Here is a 14,345-nt window from a genome sequence, read left to right on the forward strand (position 1 = left end):
GTCTTTTCCCTGTTGGTGACAAACACAGAGGTTCTTCTGACACCCAAGTTCCCTCTCGGGCATGACTCCCTTTTTTTACTACCCCCTCCTTCCCTTTCTACCAAGTAGGTTTTTTTTTCTGTGCCCCAATTTCAGAGATAAACAGGAAACAAATCATCATGGAAACTCAATTGTCATCCTCCCTTTTCATCTCCCTGCTTCCTGACCCTTTATGTCATGGAAAGTGTGATTGCCAGTGTGCCCTCAGGCTTCAAAGCAATGGAAAATTTGGGTTAGGCTGTGGTTAACAGTGATGAACAGAAGGAAGTGGGGGGTGTCCTCCAGCACAGCCCCATGAGTACCCACCACCCCAGAGGCCCTCCTGTCTCCCTCAGAGACATGTGGGGCACAGGTGGATGCCACAGCTGGACTTAGAGGCTCACTAAGGCCTGGCTATGATCCATAGAATCATAGAATCATAGAATGTCCTGAGTTGGAAGGGATCCAGAAGGATCATGGAGTCCAACTGCTGTCCCTGCACAGGACACCCCACAGGTCACCCCGTGTGTCTGAGGACGTTGTCCAGTCTGTTCTTGAACACTGTCAGGCTGGGGCTGTGACACCTCCCTGGGGAGCCTGTTCAGTGTCCAGCACCTCTGGGTGAAGAACCTTTTCCTCATGTCCCACTGACCCTCCCCTGGTACATCTTCTGCCATTCTCTTGGGTCCTGTCATTGGTCACTAAAGAGAATAGATCGGCACCTCCCCCTCACTGCTCCCCTGGTGATTAAGCTGTAGACCGTGAGGAGCTCTCCCCTCAGTGTCCTCTTAGTCTCCTTCAGGCTGAACAAACCCAGCAACTTTAGCTGCTTCTCATACGGCTTCCCCTCCAAACTCTTTACCAACTTCGTAGCCTCTTCTGGACATTCTCCAGTAGCTTTAGATCCTTTTCTCCCGTGTCCCCAGCCCTGTACACAGTGAATGCTGCAGCTGAGGCCCGAGCAGAGCAGGACAATCCCCTCCCTGCCCAGCTGGCCGTGCTGTGCTGGATGCACCAGGACACGGGTCCCTCTTGGCTCCAAGGAGACTGGTGGCCCATGTTCAACTTGCTCTTGACCAGAACCCCCAGATCCCTCTGCACAGAGCTGCTCTCCAGCATCTCGTTCCCCAGTCTGTCTGTACAGCCAGGGTTGCCGTGTCCCAGGTGCAAAATCCGGCACTTGCTCTTGTTGAACCTCATGCGGTTGGTGATTGCCCAGTTCTCCAATTTGTCCAGATCCCTCTGCAGGGCCTCTCTGCCCTCTAGAGTGTCCAAGTGTTCCCTACAGTGTGAGCTTCAGTCTGATGTGCTGGGAAAGCCAAGGATGTTGGATGGGGCTGCTGAGCTGTGTCAGTGCCTCAGAACTGCACTTGAGCTACTCCGGGTCCACGGAGAAGGTCACACCTCAGACCCTTCCCCCTCTAGAGTGCTGTGAAATGCCTGAACTCAGTGGCTTTGGCCCTTGGCCACCAACTCCTGCATTGAGGTCAAATGCTCCTTTGTCCTGATAGAAAATGAGAGCCCTGTGGTCATCTGACCATGGGCACAGCATGAGATATTAACCCCTGTGAGCCCCTCCACACCGTTGGCTGCAGAATTTACCTGGGTGACTTCATGGCACAAGGCTCCATCCTTGTATTGGTCCTACTTGTCTACTTTGTCCTGCAGCTTAAACTGGGTAGATAAAATGTTTGTTTGGGCTATGTGACAAAGCAACGCTTGTCTGCTGCTGGCACTCAGGAGTTAAAACGTGGGTCTGATGGCTTCAACCTCAGCACTAGATTACGAATCCTGTTTACTGGCTTTTTCCCTTTAGCATTTCCAGCTGTGCTGCAGCCATTAAACCCATAAAGGTATGAAACTTGGGGCTCCTCAGTCTCTTGCCTACAATGGCTGAGTAGGTTCTCTGCTGTCTCACAGGGGCTGCTGTTGAGTCTGTTGTGGGGACAGGGAATTGATGGCGGTTCTGAGCACTCTGGACTCTGAATCCAGTAATTTGAGTTTTTCCAGGGGTTGGTCAGGTTGGACATGAGGAAAAGGTTCTTTACCCAGAGGTGCTGGACACTGAACAGGCTCCCCAGGGAGGTGTCATGGCCCCAACCTGAGAAACTGGACAACGTCCTCAGACACACGGTGTGACCTGTGGGGTGTCCTGTGCAGGGACGGGAGTTGGACATGATGATTCTTGTGGGTCCTTCCAACTCAGGACATTCTATGATTCTACCGCCTTCCAGCCCCAGGCATTAAGATGGGTTTGTTTGCACTGGTACCAGCTTTGCCGCCGCTGGGGAGCGGGCGGGGTTGGACCTGACCCGCCGCTCTCACTTTTCCCAGGGCAACGGCCGTGTCCGAGCCCCGCGCGGCCACAGCGGCAGCTCCGCGTCCCGGCCCGGCAGCCGCTGCTGCTCCGCCCGCGGGCGCCGCCCCGTGGCCGCTGTGGCGGGTCCTGCGGGTGCGACCTCGTGTGGCCGCTCCTGAGAACTGCGGGAGAGCCCGCGGAGAAGCAGAAACCGGGGATCTCCTGTGCGTATTTGACTTTATTTGACTTTATTACTTTATTACTTTATTTATTTATTACTTTATTTATTTATTTTTTATTTTTATTTATTTATTTATTTATTTATTATTTTTAACAGCTTTCAATCCCTCTATTTCCACAAAATTAGAACTAGAATTGGGGTCCTAGTAGAGCTACACCACATCCAAAGAAGCTTCAACAAGTCTGTAAATATCTTCAAGCTCTGCACCTTATAAAGACCATGCTCGTGTCCCTGTCCACACTGCAGAAGAGGTCAAGGAGAGGTTGTTTCATATACAGAGCCACGTTTAGCGGGAGGTGACAGATGTCAGGCACATTGTTTTCTCCAGCAAAACCCACAGAAAAGATGCAAATTCAAATTCATCTACTTCCCATAGGCAGGTACTAGGGGCAGGAGCTGTCATAGCAGAGTGGGTGCTAGAGATAGACCATGGCAACTCCTTTCCTGCCAATGTGAGAGAACTCTGCTCTGTCCCACCTTCTTCCTTTCTCTCTCGGGTCAGGAGAAATGAAAGTATTTCTCAGCTCAGATTCACTGCCTGTGTAACAGGGTGCAGAGGCCTGTCAGCAAATTCAGAAATCTTACACACTTCTGAGATGTCTTCCCACTGCCCACCACACTTTATAACGTATTTTCGCTTCCTTTCACCTGCCTATGCTATACATAGCTCAATTGTTTCTGCTGTACCCAAAACAACTCCCCAGACCCAAGAGCGGGCTGCGGTGAGGGGGCAGGAAGGGAGGATGCCTTCACCTTGTTCGACTTTGGCTTGTGGTCTAACGTCTGCTGTTCTTTTCCACATGTTTCTCCTCTCTGCCATGAGCCCCACACCAGCCCTGCTCCCCCACCCCCTGTTTTGTGCCCCACTTTCCAGAGGAAGCGGTTTCTGTGGTTGGGTGTAGAGGAGCATCAAAAGGTGACCCAGATCTCAACCATGACGCAATGGAACTGGTGGTGCGTCCTCTTCCTGTCCCACCTGGGCCATGGGGCCCATTCAACATCCTCTCCCACTGTGTTATTTCCTGCCTTTGCTTTGCTCTGTGGCTTTTCTCTCTCGAAATAAACAAGAAAACACAGCGGTGATGGTGGGGGACAGGTTACATTGTGGTGAGGGGAGGTTACATTGTGGTGGGGGGAGATGGAAAGCCTGATATCTGAAAGTATCTTCAAACTAGAGCTACAAATACATGTTTTGGAGATCACTGTACTCAAAGCATTTTACCTTATCTGTACGCATCCCCTCACTCAGGAAATCTTATCACTGGGGTCATTTAACCTGGAGGCGGAAAAACTGACATGTGGAAACAAAGGCAGCACACTGTCCACCTTGACCATACATTTAAGAGTGGGTTTGAAGTGCAACACAAAGGATTTAAGATGTATGTTAATTTATAAAAGTGATGCTAAAGGTAAATGAGTGCAGGGCATCTGCTACATGGTCGGGTGGCAGCATCACGGCAGGAGACCGGGGAGACTGTCGTGTTGCTGCTCAGCACTATGAACTCAGATCCTGTGGCAGGGATGCTGGCATCAGGGTCAGATCAGATATTAGGGAACCTTTCTTCATGGAAAGGCTTGTGAAGCAGTGGAACAGGCTGCCCAGGGAAATGGTGGAGTCACCATCCCTGGAGGTGTTTGAAAGACATGTAGATGAGGCTCATAGGGATATCGTTTAGTGGTAGATTTAGGTTATGCTTGGACTCGATGCTCTTAAGGGTCTCTTCCAACCAAAATGGTTCTGTGATCATCTTCTCACACAGACCCTCTCCCACATGAAGCACCAGAGCTTTTGCCTAACAGGATTTGAAGCATGAGGCTTTCCAAAATCAGAGTTCTTGCAATAGCTGTGAATCCAGCATGGTGAGAAATATCCCATGAGAGGAAATGACCCCACTGCTCTGCTGAGGCTTTCCTACCACTCAGTGGTAGGTACAAGTGGTAGGTACAGAGGAGGTACAAGCAAGGTTCAAACTTTGCAGGGAGAGAGTGTTTCCTTCAGAGCACCCCTCTCGTTTCTCCCTCCAGAGGAATCTCTGGTACTTCACAAGAAGGTGGAGAAGCTGATGTCACAAAAGAAGAAAATTTCCTTTCCAGTCTTGCCAGTGACAGAGTGAGCCTGGAGACACAGTCAGTACCATTAATGCCAAGTAGGTACTTCGTTCTCAGTGACACTTGGGAGTAGGGGACATTTAGAGGTAGGACACGTCAGGCTGGTACATTCCCCATAGCAGTAAGACCTTCAAGAACCTGGACCACTGCCTTGTTCTCTCGTTGTGGGCAAGTCATAATTCACCATTGCCTTCACATTACAGAGTCTAGTATTGAAGGAGACGTGCTCTTTTCCACTTGCCTCTAAGCCAGACACGTGGTCCTCACCCAGTGTTCTGGTTTTGTTAAAAACAAGTTTCTCTTTTCGTGAATTTCCCTGTCAGCTAAAGCCTTCTTACTAACTGTGCTTTCCTGAAAGTCAGATACATGTTTTGGTAGACATAGCAATGGTATGCAAGGTCACTGAACGATAAGGATGGATGTGCATCTTGTGAGATGTGCAAGCAGGAGGTGAACCAAAAACTGACCAACTGAGTATACCGTCCCATTCACATGATACTTCATATAAAAGTGGGAGATCATAAGGATCTGGTCCCTTTTTCTTATGGCAACATTAGGAGAGGACCTGGTGAGTCGTCCCTGCAAACTGAGGCCAGTGACAGACTGAATCCAGCTCCGGTTGGCTGCAGAGTCCAGTCCAGGACTTCGGGTGCCAGTTCTGCAGTTGCTGGGACTTTCAAGATTGGTTTTGTATATTTTGTATTATTTTCTCTATTCTTATTAGTAGCATTAGTAAAACATTTTTAATTGTTCCAGCTCTCTTCTCTCTGTCCTTCTTTCCCTCCTGATTGCCTGTGCTGAGTGGGAAGGGGGAGAGGGAGGGGCTGAGGCGGGAGAGGGGAGGAAGAGGGATTTAACAATACATCTGCCATGGTTTATTGTCACCCCGCAATCAAACCTCGACACCCAGACAGAGCAAGGATGTCCTGGAAAGGGAGTTTGTGTCTCTTTCTCTGTGGTGGATCCAGACAGTGACTGCAAAAAGCACCTGATGGACAAGTCAGTCTGGAGAGGAGAGTCCAGACACCTCGTCCCTCCTACACCCCAAAGGCCAGACCCATTCCTAAAGCTTATCTGAAAAGTAAAATAAGTTCCTCAAATGCCAGATACAAAAGACAAACAAGTTTCTTATTTTTAATAAGAATTGTTTAATAGCAGCCAAAGGCCTAAATAAACGCCAAGACATCAGAGGGGTTGGTTGCCAGTATAATTCAAGAATTAGCAGCCTGTGAGTTTCACATGCATCCACTGTTTCCGAGAAGTGCACACGTGGACAGGTAAATATTTCAGTATAGTTTTATGGCATGATTAAAAACAGAAATTGGGAATTCTAAGGTTGTAAGAACTAAAAAAAAAGAGCAAAAGTAGTAATGTAAGGTAGCAGGACATGGTGCATAGCACCTTGAATAAGACTCTTTTCAGCACGTTCCATTTGCAACTGAACTGGTGTCTGTGGGGTGCGCTCTAAGATGTGCAGACCTGAAAGCTATCAAAATACGAAAAGTTCACGTTCAAGTGATATTTAGCTTGCAGTTTTCAACAACACTGCCCCAAGCAGAAATTGTGTGTCAATTTAACACAAGTAATTGTGACCTTTGGCAATTTATAGTTATAGCAAACTGTGCTTCATGCAAGAATGGCACTGTCATGCTAGATTGATCAGGCATGTGGGGGAGCAATATGCTGAGAATTTTAAGCCTTCTAATAACAATGCAAATAAAGCAATGTAGACTATAATGGTTAGTGCGATATGCAGGAACAGCAGGTGACGTTCTCTGCAGCAGGAATCTCTCTTGCACATGATGCTCTGGTAAACATTCCTCAGCAGATTTTTTTGGTACTTCAGGACTGCACCATCTGTTTACTTTCATTCCTGTAACAACAATAAAGGTATGTTAAATCATTATTTGGGATACAGCCACAGCTATACAGTTGTAGACCTGAAGTTCCTAAGCAAGAGAAAGAGGAGAAAGAGACACTGGCCAAAACTAATAAATTAGGGCTGAGGTCTTAAAGTCAATAAGCACCAAACTTTCCCATCTGGAGATCTGTCATGGATGAACCTGATGGATGAATGCAGACAAGGGAAACGGCAGATGTAGAACTAGGAGGGAGAGATGCTTAGAAGGAAGGAAAGAGTTAAATTTGCAAGTTGATAAGGAAAAGTAAATAGACTTGAGGGGTGGGTGAAAACAATTATATGGCCAAAGGAGTGGAGGGATTTTACTGTTGGTAGACAAAAGGTGTATAGATAGACTGCATAAGCAGTTATTACAGAGAGAAGGAACATTCATAACTAACTAACTGATCCAGATGTTTTCTGTCAGAGGCCTCACCACCCCCTATGCATACTCACTTTTTTTTTCCACATAAGCATCGTCATCAGCACATTAAAAATTACTCCTTTCATTAAAATTATTTTCAGGCCCAGCTGTGATAAAGACAACATGTTCAGGTTTTCATCTGTAAAAGCAACAGAGAATTACAGTCACAAGAGCCCTGAGACATCCTCACACTCAGACAAGCTTAAAATCACTTCTCAATGAGTCTGTTACACCTTGGGTGACTGTCAAGCAGCTACCGAGCCAGTGAGCAGAACTGTCTCGCTGAGAGACTTTCATTTCTTCCAGTTGGTGTTTCAAGGGCTGGGTTTTAATTCAATAACCACTTAATTATCCAATATGCAAGGCTGTTTTTAAATCATCTAGCTGTTTTTAAATCAGGGGTATTATGATGCTGGAGGCATTCTTCTTTCCTCTCCCTATTATTTTTTAAGATGGGAAGGGGGATAACAAGTTAAATTTTATTCAAAGTACACAAAGTCCATTTTGATTTTCTATGAATCTTAAGTTACAAAGGCACTTTAATTTGAAAATAAATTGGTCTATATTGGGGAAACAGGGAGCTACCACCAGAAAGTAATTTTTCGTTTGTCTTTGAAAACCTCTCTCTGAAATGACTGCTCAAATCAGCCAGGTTTACTGATAAGTGTTTCTCCGAAGTGGCGGTTTGGAAACATTTGGCTAGCCAGTTTCCTTTCAGCAAGGCTGTGTGTTTGCAGAAATACAGCTATTCTGCAAACACGGCAAGTGCAGGGGAGGCTCAGCTCATCTCAACCAGCAGAACAACAACTGCTCAGTCTCCAGCGATGGCTCATGTACTCCCACAGCCAGGAGCTGAAGCAAAGCTTGCTCAGATGCACCATTGTGCAGCCCTGCTTCTTAGCACATGCTGTAGAAACCACCTGCTTATCTTTTGGTTCATTAGGTGTTTGCACACCCAAAAATAAAAAACAACTCTTTTGAAGTCTGAAATGCAGCCAGACATCCAGTAAGGCTGACTCATATCAGTACCTTGAATCATTATGTGATGGGGAGGGGTTGGCTGGCTAATCCTAGCAAGAGCATGTAGGCATAGATCTCATAAAATTACCAGCTCAAATCTAGAAGGCTACATTAACCCAATGACTTCCAGCCTTGATGTTTAAACTCTGTGGGGCGCTTTTGGAAATTTCCAGTCTGAGCTTTTAGCTCCAACAGGAACTCTGCAAACAGGGAACATTACCAAAAATTTGGGAAGACACTTCCTTTAGTCAGGCCAAACTTAACTCCTAGAATGCTGTGTACATACCTGTCCTGAAGTGTAGAGATATCCCTGTAACACAGACAGCACTGACACCTGAAGATAATAGCAACAAATCTAGTTAGTAGCAGAAATGTACTTCTTCACAAATTCATAAAGATGTCCCTACTTAGAATGGCTGGGTTGGACTCTTTTCTGCTGTTTTAAGGGCAAGCATAAAATATGATCTAATTAAACTTGTGTCCTATCAGACAAAGGAATTTCAAGCTTTATGTCTCCCACGATATGATTTTAAAGTCTCTCTGCTATGACTGTACCAGTCTACTGAACCTTAATCTTGTTCCCATAAAAGAGGAAGGCAAAAGAAAACAGAGTCAACAAGACGACATTCCTCTGGAGCATGGGAGCATCATCAGCAATGCTTGCAAGGTTGGGAGATGTGATCAGGGCCTGCTCGTACTGATAACACAGAGACCAAAGTACCTCTAGCCCTGTACAAACATCCGACAAAGCCATTACCGCTTTCAGGATCCTCGCCCTCCAGTTCTCCAAAGCCCTCATGATTTGCAGAACACTGCATTTCATCTTTCTTGGCCCAGTAGGTTGACAGGTAGCTTGCTTCTTGTTTGTTCTCGGATGTTGCCACCTCCACAATTGCATTTGTCTCACCAACAGCCTGGTTAAGAGTAAGCTTTTCAGGGGAATAATCTGTGATAAGGCACATTTCCAAATCCTCATCATCTTTAGAGACCAGCCTGTAGACTGAAGGAGATGGAGTAACATCTGAAAATGGAGAAGAGACATTAGATGAGAGTACACCACAGTTACAGTTTGTTCAATCTTAACATACAGACACTTAGGCATTGAGGTTTTTCCATGATTCACAGAATCACAGAGAATCAGAATGTCAGGAGTTGGAAGGGACCTGGAAAGCTCATCCAGTGCAATCCACCCATGGAGCAGGAACACCCAGATGAGGTTACACAGGAAGGTGTCCAGGTGGGTTTGAATGTCTGCAGAGAAGGAGATTGAGAAGTGGCCTGATCACAGGCATCTTGTGTTAGGACCTTTAGAGAACCAAGGCATCTACAGCAGAGATGCAGGAACTATAAGAGACTTATATTGATTTATGTTTGTGAGAGACACAGGGAGTGGTCAGGCAGAATCCCTAGCGCATCCCAAATGTACTCATGTAGGCATCTACACCCTACCCTGTTAACACAAAAATAAGACCTATTCCAAAAATAATCCCTAGCATGATTTTTCAGCATTTTTGGGGATGCTCGAAATATAAACCCTACTCCAAAAATAAACCCTACTAACAATTCATTAAAAAGTCAATTTAAATAGTGTCCAGGATGCTATACATGTAAAAAAAAAGGCATCTTTTGGAGAAAAAATTAATATAAGACCCTGTCTTATTTTTGGGGAAACAGGTTAGATGTCCATTCCTCTCTGTAACAACTCATCCAACTGTGCTCTGCAGGCTGAGATTCCTTCTGGCTCTTGGCCTGAATACTTTCAGGAATGTGTATAACAGGTGGAGAGGGCACCTTCTTGCTTCACTGCTACAAGACATAGTGTGTCTGGAGACAACTGAGCAGCCCAGGAGCATTCTGCCTTTCTGCAAAAGTGTAGTCAAAGCCACTGCAAAGTAGGAACATCTAGTTGCATTTATGGAAAGAAAGATGAAACAAATGTTTCATTATTTTCCACCACCTGACAGGGCAGTGCAAGGTTTTTTTACTAAATGTTGCCCTGCAGAAGAGGGGTTTGGGGAACTAAAGGCTGCAGATATAAGACACCTGGAGTTTATTTCTATTTTCTTGCTTCAAATTCTGCTAGTGAGTCAGTTAGATCAGAATTTTCCACATGTATCAAAACACTACCTGCGGTTAAACTCTTCTTTTTGCACATTTAGCTTTGTAAACTTGTACTCTAAGCATACGTTTCATCTTGCCCAGGTCTTGAAGCCTGATTCTTTGAGAAGATACTTTCCTAAATCTTTCTTCATGTGCCAGTAAAATGTTGTGGTGATAGCAGTACTCTGATGATGAACAGATTAAATATCATTACAGACATACTGTGGCCAAGACGCAGACTTGGGGCTCTCAGCAACCTTCTGGCTGCATTTTCTGTTGGACTTCACAATCACAGGTTTGAACCAGAGTTCCAGTTCACATTTATAAACGGACAAAGTGTTATCATGTATGGTTGACAGTTTAGATTAATATTTGCTTTGTCTCTGTGCACACACCACATTGATAAATATTGCAGAAATACTCAAGACTGCTTAGCTCCCACATGAAGGTTTAATTTCCTCCCGTGGGGGAAGTTTGAACTAAATCTTGACTTTTAGAAACAATCTCAAAATTATATCCAAGTACATCCCATAATTCTATCACAGAGAGGAATGCTTTTCATCTGTCTAAATGCCATTTGTCAGCACCTTGGAGAAATAGCCATACTTTTTTGTTAGTATGATCTCAGAAAAAACCCTAATCCTCAAAAGCCTAATCATTCGATCTCTGGCCCTTCTCCTGAGCTGCAGTTCATCCTGCCCTGGCTTTGAAATAATTGATGAGATTACCTCTTTCCTAGCTATGCAGAATATGCTGTAATGTGTGTTCTGATTCTCTCAACCCCACTCCCCACCCCCCATACTCCCAGTTATTGTTCTGGAAATAGATTTCAGTGACCATTTGTTAGGGAGAGAAAGACAGGAGCAGGTAAAATGCTTGATGGTACATCCCTGTATAAAATACAGATGAACCAGGGTACCTCATTGTCATGGAGTACATGAATACAAAAAAGAAGAGGAGGAATTATCGAGCTGTTCTGCTTCTCTCTCGTAATTAGTATTATGCTTTCTTAAGAATATCTACCTCTCCCCAGTTAGGGTGTTTTTTGGCCCTTTCAATCTCTCCAATGCTTTTATCGTGAACAGATAACAGAATAAGGTCTGTTTTTCGCATGCAGTCTCAGCAGCACCTGTTTTGCAAAATACTCATTTCTCATTCTTGCTCAGAGTGGCTGCTATGACCTTTGATCTGGTACTAGAGTCTGTTTTCTGATAAGTTCCTTTGCCTGTTTTCACGCTGCTATTAAAGTTTGCAGATAACAGTCTTGGTAAATAGCAGCTATTACAACCACAGCACTCTGACCTATGTTTCCTGTTATTCTGTCTTAATGAGCTGGCGGGTGTGTTGGAGATGTTGTATCGATATTTATGACCTATATTTGCAGGAAAGATTGAGATGTAAATAATGATACTCTGAGCTGTCTACCATGCCTAATATTTGATCTCTACTGAAGGATATCAACCAGGTGGAAGAACAACAGCTATTTGAATGCTATTCCTGACCAGTCTGCAGAGAAAGCCAAGTCTAGAGGCTGATTTCAGGGAGAGAGCAGTAGAAGCCTGTTCCAACATCAGACTGAAACCTATGCCTTTTTTTTTCCAAACAAGTTGCAGCACATATCCTGAACTGGTTTAACACACAGCCTGAATTATACAGAAATTTATCTCATTCTCCATTCCCTCCAAAACAAACTCTCCTCTGATGAAGGTTCTGAAAGGTTTGGGTTTTGTGAGATCAGCCAGCTCTGCATGGACGCTAGGATGTCTACAGAAAGACCAGATGTCCACATTTAATACCTGAACCCTACTCTAGACTTCCAGTGCTTGTGTCTGGAGGAACTCAGATAAAAGAAGCCAGGTCCTAGTCCAGCATCAGCCAAGTCATCCAAAGTACAGGGACTCTGTGCAGAGATTCAGTACTTGCAAATGTGAATAAACTGCTTCACTTAGAGAGCTGAAACATAATTCTTGTCACCATCCCAAAATATGTGTTTCTCATTGTTTCTGTAATTACACCTGGGGAAGTCGAACTACCAAAACCATCCAAGACCTTGCTCACAAATATTTAACGGGAAAGATTCCTAGCTGAGCCGGAACTAAATGTGAATTAATAGAGGAAGATAGTTGAGTGTTCAATGGACTAAACAGTTCTCTAGTACAAAAGCTGGATAAATTCTGGGCTTATAGCATGTGTTCACATTAAAGAAAAATTGAAATCACAGTTTCTTAAATTTCTTATTGGGAGGAAATACCCTATTTGTATTCATGTATTGATTTATTAATGTATCACCTAAACTGCAGGAGAAAGTTACTATGATATCTTCTGCTGCTCCTTTCAACAATGTTAAGGAAAGATTTTTGGGGGTCAGAAGGAGCAACTCTGCTTATCTAATCCAGTCTGTAAAGGTCACAGGTGAATGAGCTGGCTCAACCTTTCTGTGTAACTATTGTCTGGAAACAAAAAGACTTCAAGTGACTGCTCATGAACCTTTGTCATTTTCAGAGAATACTTTTGTATGCCTTTTCTTCCAAAGTCAGAGTGGGTCTTTATTGCCAGAACCAGTTTTCAATGTTATATGATGTTTTGTTTCTAGAAAAAAAAAAATCATATAATCATAGAATAGTTTTAATTGGAAGACAGCTTTAAAGGTCATCTAGTCCAACCCTCAATTCAAATAATTTCAACCCTCATTAAAATAATTTCAACTCCAAAATAAAAAAAAAAAAAAGAGAAACATCCTGAATTAGAGATTAACTATTAATGTAGCGCTAACTAAAAAAAAAATCCCATTTGTTTCATGAATAAGAAAAATAACATCCAAAAGTATCAACCTAAAATCCCTTTATAGAAACAGGTGGAAGGAGGTAATTATTATGTTGATGTCAAAAAATGAGAAGAACTTTTGATCTTACATTTGTGGAAGTGCCTCAGATGTAGATGTCTACTTCCCATCAAAATGATACCCTTTCAGGATTGGTCTATTTAATGGGTACATTTAATTAAACAGCTTATTTGGGATCATAGATAGCCTTATGCCATTTCCAAAAATGACTCTCCAAGGTCCAGTATCCCATGCACCCCAGTCTGAATCATTGCAAACACCATAGCCTAAGTCACCTGCGAAATTTCTTTGCAATGCAGTGTGAAACTATGACTTAAACATGAACATAAGCCTATCATCTCTGATTTTTTTACCTCTTAATCTAAGGCAAAAATGCAGACCCTGGTGTCTATAAAATAAAGTTAGCTCTACCTAGGCTAATATTTTCCTGTTTATAATTATTGTACAAACACTCTTACTGTCTGATGGGACTCAGATGTTAATGTTAATTATATACCAAGATTGTTAACCTAAGAAATTGATGATGCTGTCTCATTTCCCAGTATTCTCAGCCTCCCTGCTCCATATTCACAAATACTCTGTTGAGAAATAATCCTGAATTCATTTTATTTCAACCTTCACTCCTCTTTCCACTCTTCATCTAGAGTTTAATTTCATTCTCCATGAAGTCAGACCTGTTCAGCAACACTAACCAGTGGCCACTATTCTCACCTTCATACCTTTGTAGCCCATCCTTCTCCAGATCTTACTCACCTTAAATTTAGTCCCACTTCCAAACACAGATTTATTGTACCTTTCAGTTTCCCACTCAACAAGAAGTCTTTGCAATATATTTCTGCCTACCAGCTGTATATTCCAATGGATCCTCCTCCAAAATATGTGGGACAGCTGTCTACCAGAGGATGACACCCAAAGATATCTGAAATTTCATTCCATCTCTTCAGGTTTCTAAAATATTTTAAAATATAATTGAGGAAAGGAAAGAGACCTACAATGCATCACAACAAGTTTGATTCATCTTCCAAATACAATTTTTCTAGTTCCTAACTGTTGACATTGTAACATCAGTTTTTACAGATATGTAAGGTGACTTTACTTTTGGATTTTAAAACAAAAAATCATGACATATTCTCTTAGCCCAAAAGTTAGAAAATACAGTCTCTAAGCCATTAGTCAGAATAACTTCCAGAGGTTGCGTAGTTATTATTTTAAAGATGCGCTAATCAAGTCTGAAAACTTTAATATCCAGAATCTCTATAAAACTGCTAAACATTTTATATGGCATTCGACCACCACGGTGTGACTATTAAAGCTGTGTGAGCTATTACCATCTTCTCTAGCTGTTCTTTTCTGCAGTGGGTCACTGCTGCACCATAGCCAAATACTCCCTGG

General features: G+C 43.6%; 1 protein-coding gene across 1 annotated transcript in view; it reads right to left on the minus strand.

Annotated features, from left to right (window-relative positions):
* Window positions 1-5,804: 5,804 nt before the first annotated feature.
* LOC308050051 (T cell receptor alpha chain MC.7.G5-like) overlaps window positions 5,805-14,345 on the minus strand; it is a 368,535-nt gene continuing 359,994 nt past the window's right edge. The window contains exons 4-7 of the mRNA XM_080359978.1: window positions 8,769-9,032; window positions 8,298-8,345; window positions 7,024-7,130; window positions 5,805-6,540 (exon numbers count right to left, since the gene is read on the minus strand). Of these exons, the coding sequence (XP_080216104.1) occupies window positions 6,535-6,540; window positions 7,024-7,130; window positions 8,298-8,345; window positions 8,769-9,032 (425 nt within the window). The 3' untranslated portion in view covers window positions 5,805-6,534. The remainder of the gene's footprint in view (window positions 6,541-7,023; window positions 7,131-8,297; window positions 8,346-8,768; window positions 9,033-14,345) is intronic.

Source organism: Nesoenas mayeri, assembly GCF_963082525.1.
Source record: "Nesoenas mayeri genome assembly, chromosome: 26".
Taxonomy (NCBI): domain Eukaryota; kingdom Metazoa; phylum Chordata; class Aves; order Columbiformes; family Columbidae; genus Nesoenas; species Nesoenas mayeri.